The sequence below is a fragment of the Myxocyprinus asiaticus genome, chromosome 4, assembly GCF_019703515.2.
Source record: "Myxocyprinus asiaticus isolate MX2 ecotype Aquarium Trade chromosome 4, UBuf_Myxa_2, whole genome shotgun sequence".
In the NCBI taxonomy this organism is placed as follows: domain Eukaryota; kingdom Metazoa; phylum Chordata; class Actinopteri; order Cypriniformes; family Catostomidae; genus Myxocyprinus; species Myxocyprinus asiaticus.
In genome coordinates, this window is record NC_059347.1 from 535902 (window position 1) to 558140 (window position 22239).

The 22239-nt window shown below is 37.9% G+C and overlaps 1 protein-coding gene and 1 pseudogene across 1 annotated transcript; one reads left to right on the forward strand and one right to left on the reverse strand.

Annotated features, from left to right (window-relative positions):
- The window catches only part of LOC127435276 (protein NLRC3-like), a 431316-nt pseudogene that overhangs the window by 391720 nt on the left and 17357 nt on the right, over positions 1-22239 (reverse strand).
- LOC127434397 (zinc finger protein 501-like) lies at positions 3089-10708 on the forward strand. Its single transcript, XM_051687111.1, has 3 exons — positions 3089-3305; positions 3380-3680; positions 5314-10708. The coding sequence occupies exons 1-3, from the start codon at positions 3156-3158 to the stop codon at positions 6312-6314; spliced, it is 1452 nt and encodes a 483-aa protein (XP_051543071.1). The 5' UTR covers positions 3089-3155; the 3' UTR covers positions 6315-10708.

Below are 22239 nucleotides of genomic sequence, written 5' to 3' on the forward strand. Positions count from 1 at the left end.
CTGGGGCTGGCCACGTGACCAGTGGGTGGCCAGGCTCCTTCCGTTGCTGTCCAGGGATCCCAGCTTGCTCTCAACCATTGCTGGCGGCTAACCTTCTGGCTTATGAGGACCTGAAGAAGTCCATCCTGCAGTGGATTGGCTGCAGTCCAGAGTAGTACCACCAGCTGTTTCGTTCAATGAAGCTGGAGAGGACCAGCCGTCTGTTTGCCTTCACCCAATGGCTCCGTGACGCATGCCGGAAATGGTTGCATCGACCAGGTGGTGCTGGAGCAGCTTATCCATCGACTGTCAAAAGGAATGAAGGAGTGGGTCCAGTGCCACGGCCCGGCATCGCTGGAGGAAGCTGTCTGACTGGCGGAGAACCATATGGCGGCGTACCCGAGGGTGGAAGAGCCCTCCTACTCTCTCTCCACTCCTCCGTGTGTTCCCCGTTCTCTTCCCCCTTCCCTCTCACTCTGCTCTCTCTCCATAGCCTGTTCCTGCCCCGCGGAGGCGAGGAGCCCCGCCACCAAGGCCAGTTCCCCGTGTGCGGGGGTTTGCACAGCCCCCAGCATCTACAGTGCACGCCGCCCTCCCCCTCAGGTGGAAGTGTCCGCCGACGCAGTTGCGAGCATGGCGCAGTACCTCGCCTTCAGACTCTGTTGCCCCTCCTCCCACCTGCGGGGGACCTCCATACCTGGCACACCATCCGAACCTTGTGCCCCCACACTTAAGCACCCCCCACGCGGCTTCACCCCAAGCCTCCGGCCCCTCCCGAGGACCAAACATCTGGTCCCCCAAATCAAACTCACAACTTCTGGTCACCCAAACAAAACTCACAACACCTGGTCACCCAGAAAAGACTTAGCCGTTGGAGCGACTGGTGGTTCAACCACCGGTCCCCCAGTAAAGACTGTGGTGACCAGTAGCTGAACCACCAGTCCCTCCTGCTGCTAAGACTTTAGTTTTTCCCATGATAAGGTCCCTTGAGGCAGAACCATCAACAAACAGTTCCAACTCCAGCATTGTTGAGTGGTGTACCCTTGAGGTCAGGCCTGGGGGTGCAAATGGCTGATATTGAAGCAATGTGGTTCTCCATCATCTGCTGTGGGTAAAAGAGTAGCAGAGTTAAGAACTGTACATCTTTTAACAGTAATGTTTGGCATTTCCAATAATACAGCATTATATCTTAACCATCGTGCTGCAGACAGATGAGTTGTTTTTGTTCTAACAGTATGATTGATACTGCATGTGGGACCAATAGGGTTAAATGTTAACCCACCAAATCTCTGGAAGCGAGCACTGCTTTTTCTGCAGTAGCAACAGCTCTAAGGCATTTGGGCAGCCCAGCTGCCACTGTGTCTAATTTAGATGAGGAATAAGCTACTGGCCTTAATTTTACCCATGGACTTGTGACAGAACAGAAGTCATGTAACCTCCTTTTTCATCAACAGTCTGCACAAAATGCTTAGTCATGTCAGGCAGTCCCAATGTGGGTGTAGATTGTAAAGCCACCTTCAGAGAAGAGAAAGCTTCATGTCCTAATTCAGTACAAACTACTTTATCATGTGCTGTCAGGTCTTTACCATGTATCATTACAGACAGTGGAGCCTCTATTACTGCATAATTAGGAATCCACTGCCTACAAAATGAAGTGATTCCTTAAACTCATCACTTGTTTTTTGGTGATAGGTCATGGAATTTTTTGTATGGCCAAAATTCTTTTGGGTGAGAGGGACTTACCCTCGGCTGTGATCACATGGCCCAGGAATGTAACTTGAGCCCTTTCCCATTGCAATTTTGTTTTGCTTAGTTTGTAGCCATTCTCAACCAAGTGTTTCAAAAGGGTCAGAGTGTCAGCTTTGCATGCTTCCTCTGTGGGAGAGCAGATAAATAAATCATTGACATACTGGAGCAGTGCACTATTTTTTGAGAGCTCAAGGCCTTCTAAATTATCTTTCAGGGCCGCATTTTAAATTGCAGGGCTTTCGCAATAACCCTGTGCCAATCTTGTCCAGGTGTATGTTTTCCCCTTGAAGGAAACACAAACCAATATTGTGTGTTTATTGGGAAAAAAATTTGAGGAAGAAAAAACAAATAGTAGAACAAAGTCTCAGGAAGGTACAGACGCCTAAAAAAAAAAAAAAAAATCACCTAGTGAATTGTTTTTTCCACAGTGCGATTCAGGGCATCCGTACTAAAGAAAGAAAGAACACAGTTTTTGAACTCTCAGCCGGTGTGTTTATAGTTCAGATGTTGAAGATGAGTTTGCAGGTGGATTTGATGTGCTGTAAATCAGTAGTATGTGTTTGAAATCCTCCTGATTAATTTAGTGTTGATTGTGTTGTCACTCCAGTACAGCAGGAGGCACTATGAAGCTCTTTAGCCTGACAGTAAACTCACCAAAGGAAGAAAGAAGAGCTCACAGTTTGAACACTCAGCCAGTGTGTGTTTATAGTTCAGTGTTTATAGTTCAGATGTTGAAGATGAGTTTGCAGCTGGATTTGATGTGCTGTAAATCAGTAGTATCTGTTTGCAATCCACATGAATTTAGTGTTGATTGTGTTGTCACTCCAGTACAGCAGGAGGCACTATGAAGCTCTTTAGCCTGCCAGTAAACTCACTAAAGGAAGAAAGAAGCGCTCACAGTTTGAACACTCAGCTGGTGTGTGTTTATAATTCAGTGATTATAGTTCAGTGTTTATAGTTCAGATGTTGAAGAAGAGTTTGCAGGTGGATCTGATGAGCTGTAAATCAGTTGTATCTGTTTGCAATCCTCCTCATGAATCTAGTGTTAATTGTGTTGTTACTCCAGTACAGCAGGAGGCGCTGTGAAGCTCTTTAGTCCACTGGTAAACTCACTAAAGGAAGAAAGAAGAACTCACAGTTTGAACACTCAGCTGGTGTGTTTTTATTTCAGTGTTTATTGTTCAGTGTTTATAGTTCAAATGTTGAAAATGAGTTTGCAGGTGGATCTGATGTGCTGTAAATCAGTAGTATGTGTTTGAAATCCTCCTCATGAATCTAGTGTTAATTGTTATGTTACTCCAGTACAGCAGGAGGCGCTGTGAAGCTCTTAAGTCCGCCGGTAAACTCACTAAAGAAAGAAAGAAAGAAAAACTCACAGTTTGAACACTCAGCCGGTGTGTGTTTATAGCTCATTGTTTATTGTTGAAATGTTGAAGATGAGTTTGCAGGTGGATCTGATGTGCTGTAAATCAGTAGGAACTGATCTGTCCATGCTGGATATTGATGATTTGATGACAGAAATCTCTCAGCTGAAGAAAGAGGTGGCGTTACTGGAGGCAAAGCTGAGGGAAAGAGAGGTTTGTACAGTTTCAACACATTGTGTCAGACAGCTGTTCAATATATAAATCAGTGTGATTGTGTTGTTTGTCAGCTTTCAGATCAGAGATCCAGAGACACACAAGACTCAGAGCTCAGCCTCACTTTACTCTGTTATACTGACGCTCAGGAGAGTGTGTGTGACAGTAATCAGGGTGATCAAACCTCCACAGAGTCTCTGGCTTCTGTCTGTAATGCTGCTGGAGAACAGCAGATGCTCAAGATACCATTGAAGATGTGTTCAGTGAAGCTGATGGACTGCAGGAACCTCATGGAGATGAGACGAGAAACCACAGCACAGGAACAACATAGTAAAGAAGATGAGAATAACGGTGATGGTGATTTTATTCCTTCAGGTATGTTTTTCATAACATTGACTGTCATGTGAGTTCCTGTTTCTGAAAACACAGTTTTTACACCACTCAAGAGTTAAATAACATTTCAAAAGTTTCTCATTCGCTTTCAGCACTAATGTAGTTTCAGAAGTACTTCATCATATCTCGTTTCTTTGGTCTTTGTTTGCTAAATGATCAGTGATACATTTCTGAAGATGATGTTAAAGGTGCGCTAAATAATTTTTTTCCTCATTAAAAAAGCTGTAATCCTTAATAAATGAATTGTAATTTTGAAACATATTTAGGAAAACATGACATCTCACATTAAAATGAAGAGTCCAGTCAAATCAGTAACCTTATAAAGCAGATTTATTCTACATGGAGAGGGTCCGCTAATGGAGGCTGCCATGTTAGATTCACATGACCAGTCAAATACTATGCAATCTCAGTAACCATCCTGTTATTTGACACTCTGATTCATTGATTAAAGTAATCATGGCTGACTGTGAATTGTGACTTTTTACATTGGCATCAGTAACTGAAAACTATTGCTTTTGAATGATGCTGCATCCAGGCCACTAGGTGTCAGTGTAAGTCTAAGACAACATGAACAAGAACTTAGTGCACCTTTAAGGATCAGTTGTGGTGAACTTGGAAAGAGCATATAATTTTGTCTATCAACCATAGCCTATAATGAAAATGACATTTTAGTTCATAATGTAGAACTTCTTAATATAAACTAGCCTGAAATACAACAGAGACTCAAGCCATATTCCTGTCTGTTTCATAGAGAGTCATTGTTTAACAGAAGAATTAAGATTAACAGGTATGCTACGCTCGATCATTTCTGATCACGTTGAACAGAATTCATGAACTTTGTCAAATTCCCTTAACATGTGCAAGAATGTGCCTACCTGATGGTATGGACACATGCCACAATAGGGACTAATGGAGGAGATAATGCAGTTTCTCTTAAGTGGTGTCCAGTACGTTCTGTGAAAGAGAGATGATAAAGCGCCAACGGCAAGAACTTTCATGCGATGGACTACATTCAGAGGTATTCAAAGGAACATTGTGATCAGAAAGAATTGCTGGAAGTATTGTTGTATGGCAAAATGATTGAAATAATTCCTTTGAGCATAACGGGTAGTTTTTTTGGAATGGGTTTGGTGACATGTAGAGAAAAAAGTAGAATTTTTGCTGTTCAGTTTTGTTCTGTGTCTGAATTTCTGTTCCCATACATCTGGTCGAGAGTTTGACTCAGTTGTGGACAAGTTTCCAAATCAGTAAACCTAATATAATTGGAAATAAAGGAAGGTTTTGGCAAAGCTAAGAACCTCTCGACCATATCATGTGTGGGTCAAGTGACCTCTCCACAAACGTATTACATTTTAAACACTATTTAGAAACATTGTCATCTAACAAATCTGTTCAGGTTTTAAAAGTTGTGTAATCCAGCCTTAAATTTTGAGAGAAGCTCATCATTTGTTTGCTGATGCGACTTGGTGTTATATTTTGTATTCAACAACGTTCAGACATTTTGTCTTGCTCTTTAACAGCACCCAATCTATCCTGTTTTTATTCACGGACATTATTAATAGTTTGTTTGATAATTACTATCTTACTGTTACATACTGTCATGTTTTCCTTGTAGATTCAAACAGCAGCTCATGTTCAGATGGAGAAACGGCTTCTACATCAAAAGAGTGTCAGACAGCACAGAGTCTTTCCTGCATCACCTGTGAGAAGACATTCAGCTCGCAGGGACGTTTAGCAAGACATGAGAGAAAACACACAGAGCAGACGTTCTTCAAATGTAAGAGATGTGGGAGCAGCTTTTCTACATTACAAGAGAGAAAGCTTCATTCAAAAGTGCACAGAGAAAAGGAGATCCACTGTGAGCAGTGCGGGAAGATTTTTTTGTTTCATTCTGTACTGAAAGCTCACATGAAGACACACAGTGATGAAAAGCCTTTCCAATGCAGTGAGTGTGACAAGTGTTTCAGAACTAAAGGTAATCTTGATATTCATAAGAGAATACACACAGGGGAGAAACCATACAAGTGTCCTCGCTGTGAGAAGAGATTCACCCACGGACCTGATCTAAAGAAACACATCCGTTCTCACACCAATGAGAGGCCGTATGAGTGCAGTGAATGTGGGAAAACCTTTAAGCAGTTAGGTAGTCTAAAGTCACATCAAAATATACACTCTGATCAGAAACCCTATCAATGCTCGCACTGCGATAAATGTTTCCATCAAAAATCTCATCTGATAATCCATGAGAGAATGCACTCTGGAGAGAAACCTTACCTCTGCTCTCACTGTGGAAAGAGCTTTTCTAGACCATCTTCTTTCCAACTGCATCTGAGAGTGCACACCGGAGAAAAGCCTTATCACTGTAGCGATTGTGGGAGGAGTTTCAGTAAACGCGCCTACTTACTAAAGCACCAGAGAATACATACAGGAGAAAGACCTTACAAATGCTCTCTGTGTGAGAAAACATTTGCTCGACCAGATGTCCTGAAAACCCATGAGAGAATGCATACAGGAGAGAAACCTTACAGCTGCTTCATCTGTGGGGAGAGATTTGCTTATTTAGGAAGTTTTAATGCTCATCAGAAGAAACATGCTAAAGATCAAGAACCGTTATAGTGTTTTCATGGCTCAGTGGATGTAGAGACTGTTTCAGCTCATCCAGAATCAGTGCATCAAGCTCTCCCTGCCACTAGGGCAGAATCACACTGACCTTTCTTGTGGATTGGGAGAAGAGATGGAGAGAGATGAATACAATGAATATACAGTGGCATGCAAAAGTTTGGGCACCCCTGATCAAAATTTCTGTTGCTGTGAATAGCTAAGCGAGCAAAAGATGGCCTGATTTCCAAAAGGCTTAAAGTTAAAGATGACACATTTCTTTAATATTTTAAGCAATTTTACTTTTTTATCATCTTTTACAGTTTCAAAATAACAAAAAAGGGCCTAAAGCAAAAGTGTGGACACCCTGTATGGTCAGTACTTAGTAACACCCCCTGGCAAGTATCACAGCTTGTAAAAGCTTTTCGTAGCCAGCTAAGTGTCTTTAAATTTTTGTCTGGGGGATTTTTGCCCATTCTTCCTTGCAAAAGGCTTCTAGTTCTGTGAGATTCTTGGGCTGTCTTGCATTCACTGCTCTTTTGAGGTCTATCCACAGATTTTCGATGATGTTTAGGTCAGGGGACTGTGAGGGCCATGGCAAAACCTTCAGCTTGCGCCTCTTGAGGTAGTGCATTGTGGACTTTGAGGTGTGTTTAGGATCATTATCCTGTTGTAGAAGCAATCCTCTTTTCATGTTCAGCTTTTTAACAGATGATGTTTGCTTCCAGAATTTGCTGGTATTTAATTTAATCCATTCCTCTACCAGTGAAATGTTCCCCTGTGCCACTGGCATCAACACAAGCCCAAAGCATGATCGATCCACCATAAAGCTTTGAAATTTGCATCACCTAGCCTTTCCAAACGATGATTGTGAACAAGCCATAGCCCTAACAAGCTAATTAAGGTCTGAGACCTTGATAAAAGTTATCTGAGAGCTCAAATCTCTTGGGGTGCCCAAACTTTTGCATGGTGCTCCTTTCCTTTTTTTTCACTCTAAAATTGTAAAAAAATAAAAATAATACACTAATATTGCTTGAAACATTCTTTTCAACATTTTATGTAACTTTATGCCTTTTGGAGATCAGTTCATCTTCTACTCACTTAACTATTCACAGCAACAGAAATTTTGACCAGGGGTGCCCAAACTTTTGCGTGCCACTGTAGTTGTGTTTGGGCAGAGATTGTTTTATACTGAGATACCAAACTCCACGGCTTTACCATAGGAGAGAGCGTAATGGCCAAGTAGCATGCTACAACAGCAAGTCACCGTTTGCATAGCTGTAAACTGACACCTACCTGTCGCACAACTGTCTGTGGCTTCTCTTATAAAACAGCAATTTTATCATAATAAATTGCACACATAGTTCACTCCAAAAGGATTGTTTCATGTAAATGTGTTGAAGATTAGCAGACAGGCGGTCAATTCATGAAGTGATGAGCTGTTTCCTCACAAAAGCAGTTTATTTAGTTTACTGAAGTGTCTCCTTATACATCCATTCAAAAAGAACGGCCTCTTCTCTCCTCGACAGTGTACCGGCTTGTTATGGTATGGTGTTTTTTTTTTTTTTTTTTTTTTTTGTTTTACTTTGAAGGCTCCCCCTTAAGTAGGGGGGTTCCTGGTTGGGTGAACAGGCTTATTATAATGACTAGGGGTGGGCGATATACCGCTAGACATGATACATTTGTCAAATTTTGGGGTGCACAGAAAGGCTATTCCATGATATTATCTCAGGTACAGCGCACCTAAACGCGGAAGACGCTGCTTTAAACACAGAGACAATGTGCGACAGCGAAAGCCGTTCTTGTAGCGCATGTTCATGAGAAACTGTCGGGACATTGTGCGCGAGTCTTGCAGGCATCCCATTCCCTTACTTTGTGCTCCATAGACTGCGCGCAGATATCACCCGCTACTCATTCTGGTTTCTCTCGATGTGGGTTTTTAAAATACACACCAACACCGTTTCTGATATTCTGTTCTAATGATTGATATCAGGAAACAGACCAGCCATATTTTCCTTCAGATATTTTATATTTTCTTTATAGAACTTAAATCAGTAAGTTTATTTCTATTGGATAGATATGTTTTTACTTATGTGTCATTTCTTTGTTGCATTACTTTGAGAAGATGTTAAGTTTCTTAAGGAAAGTTTATAGTAATAAAAATAATAATAAAAAGAAATTTCTTTTAAAATTAAAAGGTTCAATATATTAGTACTCTAATACTTTTTAAGTAGTAGGCTAGTTGTGTAATGTCTCTGCACATTTAATAATCTCTGTAATTTATGTAAGGGTTAGTGTACAGTCCACCGTCAGTCGTTTAATAAAGCCTGGCATTAATTATATGACTACTTGACAAATGAATGAATATAAAATTGTTTAGAGCTGAAATAATTTTATGAGCTTGGATCTTCAGCTGAAATAGCACACACTACAGACCGTTTTTCTGAGCTCAGACAATTAACAAATAAACAACATTTTGGAAATGATTGACATTAAAGTGTATTCTTTGTTCTTTGGAAACAGGCTAAAATTTAACACTCAAATGCTGTAGCTTACAGTTTTTAGTGGATTACAGCGTCATAAATTTAGTGTTGATTGTGTTGTCACTCCAGTACAGCAGGAGGCGCTGTGAAGCTCTTTAGTCCGCCGGTAAACTCACTAAAGAAAGAAAGAAGACTTTTTCTTCAACTTTATTAAACCTTTTGAAATAACAAACAGGCATTATCATTGTTAAACACATCAACAGTAAGTCCAAGCAGCATTTCATAAACACAAGAAAAATAAAATAAAATAAAGCAAAATTATAACAATGATTAAATTACATTTCAGGGCGGTTAATCCATATATGTTGCCAGTAATTTAGAGAGTTTTAAGGCACACCTCTTTTTTAATTGCTTTTAGGATTTAAATAAATTTTTTAAATCCTTTTTAAATGCCTCAAAACATGGAGAAATTTTAACAAATCTACATTTGTGTAAATAAAACTTGGCGACAATCAACATATTATTACACAAAAATTCAACTTCTTTGTTTTGTATTACATTTTTTGTCTTCAAACACTCATACAATCTGTCCCAAAAGGACTTAACAATAGTACAATTGTAGAAAAGATGTTCCTGAGATTCAATATCTTTTTGACAGAATGTACATACATTACTATCCAAATTAAACCTTATTCTTAGATATTCGTTACATGGATAAATGTCATTAATTGTTTTGAAGTGTACTACTTTCATTTTAGGTAACAAAGGAAATGACAAATATCTAGTTCTAACTTTGATAGTGTCAGCTTTTGAAAACCTTTGAGATAAAACCTTTCTTTTAACAGGAGGAGGAATATATTATTTTGTAATTAGTGATCTCAAAAACTTATTACATTTATCATCCAAGAAATTATAATTGTCAATCAACAAATCAACAGATGTAGGTATTACAGAAGAATATTGTAATATACCTTTAATTAGATTCCTCAAAGCTACAGGAATAGCTGTGACAACTAAAGAATATTGTCTATATGAGCAATCCAAATTAAATTTGATCTTAAATTTATTGTAACTTAACATATCTTCATCCATTAAATGCATTACAGCCCAAACTCCTTTTTCCAACCAGTCTTTATAAAATACATTTATCCTCTTATGTGAAATACACCTGTTATTCCAAATTATAGCATTATGTGGAGTAAAATTATGCTTGTACAGCATATTCCAATATAGTAACACCTGCATATGAAAATCAGATAACTTTAAATGGCAGTTTTAATGGGTCAAAATCACATCTTAAAAGAAACAAAATTCCTCCTATCCTTTAGAAAAGATGAAAAGGAAGACTAAACCATAGAGATTGTTCATATTTTAAAAATGCTTGTAACCATCTTGACTTAATAACTCCATTCATTACTCCAAAATCAATTACATTCATCCCTCCTCCTCCTGTTAATTTTACCATATCACCTTTTCGAATCGAATGTTGCTTATTATTCCAAATAAATTTATAATGAATTCTGTTTATTTCCTTAATACACCTGTCTGGTACTGCTAATTAATATGCTGGGTACATTAATCTTGATATTCCTTCCATCTTTGTTAATAAAATACTTCCAAAAATGGAAATAATTCTTTGTAACCAGCTATTCAGTATTTTTTTATTTTTTTGCACAACAGCTTGAATATTATGTTCTTCCCTGTCAGTGAAACTTTTAGTAATAGTTATTGCCAAGTATGTAATCTCATTTTTGACTGGAATATTATTAATTAAATGTTGTGTATTATCATGAATATTCAAGATCATAAATCTAACCCTGAAGCATCCGAAAAGAAAGATACTGCTTTTAAGGCATTAGGTATTTGATCAAAGTCCTTTAAAAATAAGGTTGTATCATCCGTTAGTTGTGTAATTATCAAGGATCTACCCAAAACATTTAATGTTTTTATACTTTCATTATTTTTAATATACAGTGAGAGTAACTCAACTGCAAGTAAGAAAAGAAGCGGGCTAACTGGGTCTCCTTGACGTATTCCCCTTTTAATATCAAATCTCCTTGTAGTACCTGATTGAAGATAGCACTTGTTATTTGTTTGTACAACATTGAAATTACATTAATACATTTTTTCCCAAAGTCCAAATATTGCAGAGACTGTAAAATAAAAGGGTGTTCAAGTTTATCAAAAGCTTTAAAGAAATCCAGAAATAATATTATACCATCATCCTCTATTAAATGTGAATAATCTAACAAATCTAAAACAAGCCGGATGTTATTGTGTATTAATCGATTTGGAAGAAATCCAGATTATGTATCACTAATAATTTTACCTATACCACTTTTAAGTCTACTAGCCAAAGCATTAGTAAATATTTTGAAGTCAACATTAAGTAACGTAATTGGCCTTAAATTATCAATAAAAGTTTTGTCTTTTTTTTGGGGGGGGGGGGGGTTTAGTATTAACACAATATTAGTTTCATTGTTGTTAATAGTGTATTACTTTCTATGCATTCCTTCAGTGCGTCAAAGAGCATTTCTTTTATATCAGTCCAGAAAAACATAAAAGTTAGTTGTAAGTCTATCTTGACCTGGTGATTTCCTTAAAGCCATTTTCTTTATAGCCGTATCAATTTCCTCAATTTTTAAATCAGTCACATGTCATTTTAAAATCAATTTTAGGAATAAAAGGATCTACTTTTTTAAAGAAATTCTCAGAGTTTGCCTCAGAAAAAGATGATGAATATAGGATTTGATAAAACTCTTGGATCAGTTACAGTTTTATTATTTATATTTATAGTGGTAATTGCATTTCTTCCCTGTCTCATTTTTTCTAATCTACTGAAATAGGAACTATTTTTCTCACCATCTTCAATCCATTTTGCTCTGGATTGTATATATGCCCCTTGTGCCTTATTCAGGTACAAATCATCTAATTTAGATTGTAATCTAATCATTTCTTCCTTATTAGTATCTAATAACTGATCCTTATTACAACAATCATTAATGTCCTTTATCAGCTGTCTCTCTATTTCTTTTTGCTTTTTACACATTCTTTTACCATAATCAATTGAGTACTTTCTCACTTTATATTTAAAAAAAAATCCACTTCTTTCCATATGAGTCAATCCCTTCATTTGTCTTAACTGAGTATAAGATTTTTTGTATCATAATACAAAATTGTTCATCATTTAGAAAATTTGCATTAAATTTCCAATATTTCTGTCTAAATGTAATTCCAGTGTCAGGCATCAGTGTGACAGTAACTATACATTGATCAGTAGTAGGAGCCGCAGAAATTTTAGCTGGTGAAACATATTTTAAGATTTCCTGTGTTATCAACCAAAAATCTATTCTTGATTTACAACTCCCATTAGGTCTAATCCATGAATATTGCCTTATTTCAGGGTTAACATGTCTCCAAACGTCTATTAGGGAATTATTAATACAAAAACTAGTAATATATTGATTGTATTCATAACCAACATACTTTGTTGGGAATCTATCCATCCATTCATCAGGGACACAAAGTCTCCGCCCACTAAAATATTATCGGTTGGGAAAAGTGCTTTCAATTCTCTAATAGTCTCTGAAATTTGTTACAGCAATATTTTGTTCCTAGATTGTCCATTATAACCATAAACATTTAAAAGAATCAGTGGAGTTCCTTCAATGATCAAAACCGCAGCAATCCAGTGTCCATCTTTATCTCCTTTAAATTCAATGACTTTTCCTGGGCAGTTGTTCAAGCATATGGCTACGCCATCAGATCTATTAGTTCCATGGCTATTAGTCTGCCGGTAAACTCACTAAAGAAAGAGAACGAACTCACACTGGCTGAGTTTTCAAACTGCGAGTTCAGGGGTAACCACTGTCCCTGAGCAGGAGGTCACTGTGCATTACAGCTTCAGAGTCTCTCCCAATCTTGCATTCTGCCAAAATCCTTGAGTCGTGTGTGCTTCCGGGCCACAATGCAACAACATTTGTGATTTTGCACAGATGGTCACACACGAATTGCACATTTAATTAATAATTTTTCTGTTCACTTACTGATCTTCGTGTGTCCAGGGCTCCTGTATCGTGATATGTGTGCTGTCAATTACACCATGTATGCGAGGAAAACCTGCTTTTTGAATGACCTCCTGTTCAGGACGAAATGGAAACTTAACCGTTTTGTTTAAACGACAGCAAAGGGCCCCTGCAACCCGGTGAACAACTCTACTCACAGACGATTTATGTATGTGGAAAACATCTCCCACTACCAACTGGAAACTCCCAGTTGCAACACGGTGCAATCAGCAGTTGTAATACCGCAGGTAGTGAGTGGTTGCGCTGTGTGAAATGGTCAAGGTCGCCCTCCAGCTTGTTAAGGATTTCCCATATTGTGCAACGTCATTTCTGCAACAGTTTTTCCATCACTAAGATGGTCCAAAGTGTTCTCCCTATCACAAAAAAATTTGCCTTTGGACATTACATTCTTCAACTGTTTCCATAAACTCAGCCATTTCTTTTTTCTTAAGGTGAAGTTTTCCAAACCTTATGTTATACTTAGGAAAATGACAATTAAGGGGCTTTATGCAACACTTTTTAAAGGATTACTTAAGTGAAAAATAAATACTTAAGAGAAATCGTAAGGGTTTATGACGTTTCACCGATTGTAACACTTAAGGTTTATTTTCTGCAACACCCTTAAGTTTAAGGGAAACTTAAGGTTGATCTTAAGGGAAAATTACACTTAAAGTGCTTTATGCAACTGGGCACAGTTCTCTCAGAAAGGACTTTGATGATTGTAGAAATGATGCCAAACTTTCACAGCACTGACCAGTGAGAATACAGAATGCCAGTCCGAACAAGACAATAAGAACAAAGTAATCTACAGTTGTGCTCAAAAATTTGCATACTCTTGGAGAATTGGTAATATATGTACCATTTTTAAAGAAACATGAGTAAGCAGGCAAAACACATTTCTTTTATTTCTTATGGGATTCATATTCAACTGTAGGTTATAACAGAATGGCACAATCATAAATCAAAACATGGCAACAAAGAAAAAAATGAAATGACCCCTGTCCAAAAGTCTGTATACCCTTAGTTCTTAATACAGTGTATTGCCCCCTTTAGCATCAATGACAGTCTTTTGTAATAGTTGTCTATGAGGCTCCAAATTCTTACAGGTGGTATAGCTGCCCATTCGTCTTGGTAAAATGCCTCCAGGACATGCAAAGTCTTTGGTCATCTTGCATGAACTGCACGTTTGAGTGGCTCGATGATATTAAGGTCAGGAGACTGTGATGGCCACTCCAGATCCTTCACCTTTTTCAGCTGTAACCACTGGAGGGTCAACTTGGTCTTGTGCTCAGGGTCATTGTCATGCTGGAAAGTCCATGAGCGTCCCATATGCCAGAAGCTGTGAGGCATGTCAAGGTGTTGTAGGGCATATTGTAACCGGGCTTTTTTGTGGCATTGGCGCAGTAAAAGCTTCTTTCTGGCAACTCGACCATGCAGCATGCTCATGTTTCTTCAAGTATCGTCATATTGTGCTCCTTGAAACAACCACACTGTCTTTTTCCATAGCAGCCTGTATTTCTCCTGAGGTTACCTGTGGGTTTTTCTTTGTATCCCGAACAATTCTTATGGCAGTTGTGGCTGAAATCTTTCTTGGTCTACCTGACCTTGGCTTGGTATCAAGAGATCCACTTCTTAAAAAGTGATTGAATAGTACAAACTGGCATTTTCAAGGCTTTGGATATCTTTTTATATCCTTTTCCATCTTTATAAAGTTCTATTACCTTGTTACACAGGTGTTTTGACAGTTCTTTTCTGCTCCCCATGGCTCAGTATCTTGCCTGCTCATTGCATCCACGTGAGAGCTAATAAACTAATTGACTATTTATACACAGGCACTAATTGCAATTTAAAAAGCCACAGGTGTGGGAAATTAACCTTTAATTGCCATTTAAACCTGTGTGTGTCACCTAGTGTGTCTGTAACAAGGCCGAACATTCAAGGATATTTAAACTTTTGATCAGGGCCATTTGGGTGATTTCTGTTATCATTATGATTTAAAAAAAGAGCCAAACAACTATGTGATAATAAATGGCTTCATATGATCACTATCCTTAAATAAAAGATTTTTTTTTGCATGATCAGTCATATTTTCAAAATCAATGCCAGAATTTCACAATTTCTGCCAGGGTATGCAAACTTTTGAGCACAACTGTATTTAATGTGTGCTGTAGAACATTTAATCTAACAAAAAAAATGTAATTTACATAATGAGTTTTTATTTGAGTTTGTGCACACCAGCCAAATCACCACTACCATCCTAAGGTTGGTAAATGTCTTTCCAATTTGTCATTGAAATAAGCTTCCACATTTTTACTACAACACTACCTAGACGATTATGAACACTTACCATGGTCCACCTCAAACTACTACTGATTTTGTAAAAAAAATAAAATTAAAATTAAAATCTGAGTTTACAAGTTTAGTTTGATTATGTTTCAAAGAGTGATGGACCATTTGAAGCTAGAGGAGGCATTAATAATTGCTGATTCCTACAGAGAGTATCTATACAGTTATGCAAAGCAAGATCTTTTTTAATTTAATGTGCCGCCCCATCAGCTCATTCTCCAGTGCATTGCTGATCATGGACCTAGGATTCCTGTAGTTTATCTGGTAGAGCATGTAGCTACCAACATCATAGATTTGATTTCCAGAAATGCATATACTGATAAAATGCATACTTTGAATGCACTGTTGCTTTTGGATAAAACTTTAGAATAACTACTTTAGAATCTCCAAATTAAACAGTACTAACTCACCTTCAAAGGACTGAGAAACAACTTTCAAGGAATTCTGAAAGGGCTTCAGTGTACAATGCTGAGATAAAGAAACCCATGGAGGCAGTTAATCATTCAGAGGAACAGTCAAAGTAACATGTAATAAACCTGTCAGTTTAGCATTTTCCAGCAACTAGCAGTTGTTACCAGCCATTAGTCAACACATAATAGTTTAATCATACTATTGATCCTTTTTGATATCTAAAATCTTTCACATTTTGAAGATGGTGATTCAAGACAATGTTCACTGTTTTTCCTGGATATTTGTTTTGACACTAGCAGGTTCTTTTTGTTGTTGTTGCAATTACTATCTCTACTCTTGTTAGTAGAGAAAGATTGCTAAGAAAGATTTGTTGAGCAAGTGTTGTTTTTTTTAATCAAATTATTGTGCTGTTTTTCATTTCATGTAGGGCTGAAATGATTAGTCAACGTTATCAACAACATAGACAATAAAGAATTGCTGACAAAAATGTCCATTGTCAAATAGTCACTTTGATCTTATTTAACTTAACGAGATCACATTAAACTAATGAGGTCGTGCGAGAGGAGACCCAACCACAGCTTGTGCTTGATTGATGAGAGGAAGAAAATAGCTCACAGTCCAGCCTTTGCAGTCTACATCACCTGAAGCTGTTTGGAAAGTATTAGGAAATTGTACAAAAATACAAAATAAGTAAATACAGAAGCACTCTCATTGTGAAATAAAGCAGAGCCGGAAGCTGCCGTTCTGCTTAAGCAAAACTTGCATGTCAGAGCGTCTTTAAAGGAACCTCCTCTGTGAGTCTGCGTTATATTTTTAATGTATCTTTTATTAAAGTACAAATAATAAGGAAGCAGGTCATGTAAATATGTACAAACTCTGAAAATGGCATTTTCAGTGCAGTCAACACCACTTCTATGAGTCACGTGAAGTGACGCGATCTAAGGGGGATAGATTGAAACTGTGTCCCGGCTGATGCATACTCTGGCGCGGGGATGCTTGTCCTTCGTGCACATGCTTGATGCAGCTAGATGAAAACGTGATGGCTCGCAACGTATTGAATCATAATACAGTTGTGGCCAAAAATATTGGCACCCTTGGTAAATATGAGCAAAGAAGGCTGTGAAAAATGTCTATTTTTATCCTTTTGATCTTTCATTCAAAATATCCACAAAAATCTATCATCAAATAGATATCAAACAACTGCAACCACAACACAAGTTTAATCAAAAAACAAATATTTTTGTTAATATATGTGACACAATTATTGGGACCCTTTTATTCAATACTTTGTGCAACTTCCCTTTGCCAAGATAACAGCTCTGAGTCTTCCCCTATAATGCCTAATGAGGTTGGATAACACATGGCAAGTGATCTGAGACCATTCCTCCATACAGTATCTCTCCAGATCCTTCAAATTCCGAGGTCCACGCTGGTGGACTCTCCTCTTCAGTTCACCCCACAGGTTTGCTATGGGGTTCAGGTCAGGGGACTGGGATGGCCATGGCAGAACCTTGATTTTGTGGTCAGTGAACCATTTTTGTGTTGATTTTGATGTTTGTTTTGGATCATTGTCCTGCTGGAAGATCCAACCAGGGCAATTTTTTAGCTTTCTGTCAAAGGCAATCAGGTTTTGATTTTTTCTGTTGGTAATTGATAGAGTCCATGATGCAATGGATCCGAACAAGATGCCTAGGACCTCTGGCACAAAAACAGCCCCACAACATTAAAGATCCACCACCATATTTAACCATGGGCATGGGGTACTTTTCCATATGGCTACCTCTCTGTGTGCACCAAACCCATCTCTGGTGTTTTCAGCCAGAAAGCTCTATTTTTGTTTCATCTTACCATAGAACCCAGTCCCATTTGAAGTTCCAGTAGTGTCTGCTCTCATCCAACAAGTTCAAGCATCTTCAGTTTGCCAGAGGCTTTTCTTCATGAAACCCTCCCAAACAACTTGTGATGTAGGTGATGTCTGATTGTAGATTTGGAGACTTTCTGACCTCAAGACCCAACTAATTTCTGTTATACTCCAGCTGTGATCCTTGGAGAATATTTGGCCACTCAAACCATCCTCCTCACCATGCTTGGAGACAATATAGACACACATCCTCTTCCAGGCCGATTCTTAACATCTGCAGTTGATTGGAACTTCTTAATTATTGCCCTGATGGTGGAAATGGGCATTTTCAATGCTTTAGATATTTTCATATAGCCACTTATCATTTTGTGAAGCTTTTGCTGCACATCATAACTATATTCTTTGGTCTTACCCATTGTGATGGATGACTACTAAGGGAATTTGGCTTGTATGTTACCTCATATTTATACCCCTGTGAAACAGGTAGTCATGGCTGAACAATTTCATGTTCCTAGTCACCCAGGTGTACTAAAAATTTATATAAATGGAATATACTTCAGATTTATTTTACTCATAAGAATTTCTAGGGGTGCCAATACTTGTGGCAAATTAATTTTGGAGAAAAATATTTAATTATGAGATTATTAAAAGTGTTGATGCTGCAAAAAACCACACAGTACAACAGAAATAATGTTGCTATGGACCTTGGGAAACACAGCTAAAGATAAAGATTCAGCTGTAACAGAAATAATGATGCTATGGACCTTGAAAAACATAGCAGAAGATAAAGATTAAAACAACTAGTGGTCAAAGTGACTGTATTATGCTCAGACTGTCATGTTTTTTATACTAGTTTAATTAAAAAGTTATTTTTAAAAATAGACTAAAGCCAGGTTTCCACCATTAAAAAGAAATCAAAGGCTCTGTGAGATAATGGTGGCAAACGGTATCCATGACAACCAAAAAATAATGAAGGGGTGTATGCATGAGGTAATACCAGATAAGAAACTATACAAAAGATGAGGGTTTACACCAAGGGAGTCAGATCTCAGCTGACATCTCTGGTTTGTTGGTTTGTTCAATAAACTCTAACATTTGACACCTGGAACTCCTGACTTTGAGAGTTTTCTTACAGAAAGGGGAAGAAACATTTTCCACACTCCACAACATAAAATTGGCGATCCACAAAGGGACCGGCACAGGGCCAAGGGGAGCCGCTGTGGGCATACTTGCACTGATTGCACAAACTCACCGGCGCCAAAAACACCTGAGGTAAGCAAATTTTGCTTAAATGGTGTTTTTGTGAGGTCTGTTGCAAGGTTTGGTCCGGGTGGTAACTCTATAAAGGCCTTTCCGGTCTCGAACTGAATTAAATGACTAATTGGATGAAATAGAGAACTGGGTTCCAGGTTTCAAAGTTATGCATGCAAATGTAAATATGTCTTGAAAATAAGTTGAAGTGCACACAAACTCTGCAGATACCACTCTCAGGGGAGCGCCAGCAAAGAGAGGGAGCCTGCATAGTGGCCCCTGAGCTGGTAGACAGGTCGTGAGCCCACAATTTGATGGTTGGCACTGCTTGTCAATATAGCACCACTGAGAGGTCTGAATGGGCGAGTTTGAAAATCCTGCGATACCGCACTCCTAGGTAGGGGTGGACTGCATGGGCAGGTGTGTTTTGAATTCTGCGAATAACACTGAATGCAGTGACACCAGTAAATGATAAGGAGCCCACATTGATGGTTGGCCTTTGACCTGGCTGAGAAAACGGGGAGCCCACAAGGATGGTTGGGCGTATTCTCAAAATAGCGCTGCATTTAGGGCTGAATTGGCAGACATGCAAGAGGCGTGTTCACGTGTAAAATACAAAGAGGGGTCTGTTTGTTTTGTGTTGTTCATCTTGTCTGTTCTGTGTTATCTGTGGAATTAATGTATATGTGTTGGTGGTGTTGAGTTGGTTGTGGAATTGAGTGCATTGCTTTTGTGTGACGGTTGTGTTGACTGTGCTGTGTTTATATTATTTGTGATGTGCTTATGCTGGCTGCCATGTGTTATGCTGTATGTGTGTGTGAGAGATCAGGCTGTGCATGTATGGTTGAGTGTGCTGGTATATGTCCATGAAATTGTTTTTCTCATGAGAATTGTGTTGTAAAGAAATAGGAATATTAGGTTTAGTATTTGATAGTTATAAAATGAGTAATGAAAAAAGTGTGAAAGAAGTTAGAAAAATCATTCTAAGAACTAAAAATGTTCCCAGATATTGGCTTTGTCGATTATTTGGACATCATCCAAATTATAGTCAGTGTGATCTAGATAAAGTAACACAATTGTTAATAAGGAAACAAAATTAAAAGAAAGAACACCTGTTCTCTCTCTCTCTCTCTCTCTCTCTCTCTCTCTCTCTCTCTCACAGTGAGAGTGAAGACCGCAAGGCTGATTGTGTGAGTGCAAGGAACCGTAAATTAACAGACAGAGAGAGCGAGAGAGGGAGGGCTGGTGACTGAGAGCAGAAGGAGCGAGAAAGGGAGGGCTAAGTGAGCAGGAAGAGAAAAAAGAGAAGCCTTTTCTTTCTCATCTCTGTTTTCCACCTCAAACAGAAATCCTAATGTGGAGGCAGGCCGTTACTGAATTTGAAAGTAGACTAATTGAAAAAAGAAAAGAAATAGAATTAGAAAGATTATTAATAGAAACAAAATTAAAAATAAGAAAAGCATCTGTTTCTCTCTTCCACAGTGGGAGTAAATGAGTAAAGGATTGAGAGTGTGTGGCTGAGAGAAGGAGAGCGAAGGGAGGGGCTGAAGTCATAGTTTTGTTTTAGAATTTTATTGTATTTTTTGAGAGCTCTGTGTTTATAAAGGCCTTATGTTTGTAAAAAGTGTGAAAGTTTCAGTGTTTGTGAAAATGTTTGTATCTGTGTCTGAAAGTGTGTGTGAAGTGACTGTGAAGTGCGACTGTTTGTAAAAGTGTGAATGAAAGCAAAAAGTTTACTCTTAGCTGGCTGGATAAAATTCAGCCTTGGGCTGTTCTTTTCATGCCATGAAGGAAGCGTAATATAAGATTAACTAAACTGAGAAAAAGCAAGTTGTATATCTGTGCTTAGAGTTAAGGTTCGTATCACATTGTCTGGACAAATATTAAAGTTTTGAGTCCAGTGTATTACTTCAAACTAAAGTCAACTAAATAATTGGATTTTAAAAAAGTTGTATTGAAGATAAGTGTTGTTACATTACAATAAGGTATAATTATGGCAAACACTCCAGTGGAAATACTAACATCTAGAAATCCACTGTGTAAAGAATTGATTGATAAAATCTCAAAGAAATGGGAAAGAGGGAAAAAAAAGGTGAAACTAAGAAAACATTTCCAAAACCAAATTCTATTTTGTAACTTGAGTATGAGAAGCAAACCTTAAATGTGAAAACTTCACATTCGTGTGTCTGTTTTACATTCTTACATTTTGAACAATATTAAAAACTATAAAGTCTTGATATTTAACTGTAAGAACCCATGATTATATGTTTTGTTGTATGTCTGGAGAACAAATTTACATGTGAGTTGCAGCTTTATCAGTGTAAACTTGATCAAAAAACAAAAATAAGATAGATAGAGTTTATTATTTTGTTAGGGACTGTCTGATGGTGAGATTGGGTGAGACGCTGCTCTGTAAGCAGAGTGAGCTGGAGGGATTATACTCCATACTGCAAATTATTGTTTGCAGACTTTGAATGGGAGAGCTCGTCTTTCTTGATGTCTCCACTCAGACAGGGGCGCCCCGAATTTAGAAAAGATAAGATAGCAGATTCTTTTAGTTATGTTTTAAGTAAAAAAAAAAAATTTATTTTATTGTTTTATATGCACAAGTGTAGGCATTGGTTGATCATGAGTACACTGAGAAGCTGTCTTTGAGACTAAAATTAAAGGAAAATAAATTTAAGAATGATTTGGATCATTTCATGTTCTCTGCAGTTCCAATCTGCTGAAGTTGTGTTCTTAATACCTGGTTTTCTGATTTTTATGTGTGGCAACCTTGCCAACATTGTGATGCTTTTTCCTTGGGTTTGATCTGTGACCAATCATGCCAGATAAGTTGGAAAATAAAGTCCCAACCTCCAATAAGGAGGAAGAGCTAAGCAAACGTTGTAAACAGTTTTGCTCAGATGCTCTAATATCTAATAAAACAGAAGTTTTCTTCTTTTGAAAGTGTATATAATGGAAAATGTTATTCATGCTAGAAGTTCTGATTTTAAGAATTAAAAAATATCTTTGATGTATTTTATTGTAAAAAATAATTGATAATGCTAAGGAAAAATTGGTCGGTGGTGGCAGGTGAAACCCATGGAGAAACATTAAGATTAAACTGAACATCATAACTTCCTCAATTATGAATGTTAATAACTTTTCATGAGTCTATTCTGTGTGTGTCTTTGATACTAACTATGTTTTCCCTTTCTTTTATCATCATTATGTGTATGTTGTTTCACTAACTCATTCTGGAACTAGTCTCTCACCATTGCAGATGGCTGGGCCAGATGATTTATTGAAGTTAATACTGCAGGATTACTGCAGGAGAAAATCCGGAGAAAAGAAGACTGAAAATGATGTGGGCTATTATCTGATTGGTTACTGCTCTACTGCTATCTGATCCTGCTCTCATTACTGCTGGTAATACTTACTGATTTGCCATTTCTAATATGGACTCAAATTTCTCTGGATAAGTTGATTTCAGTCTTATATGACTAACCAGATTGCCATCAATGGGTTCAATGCCCATGTCTAAA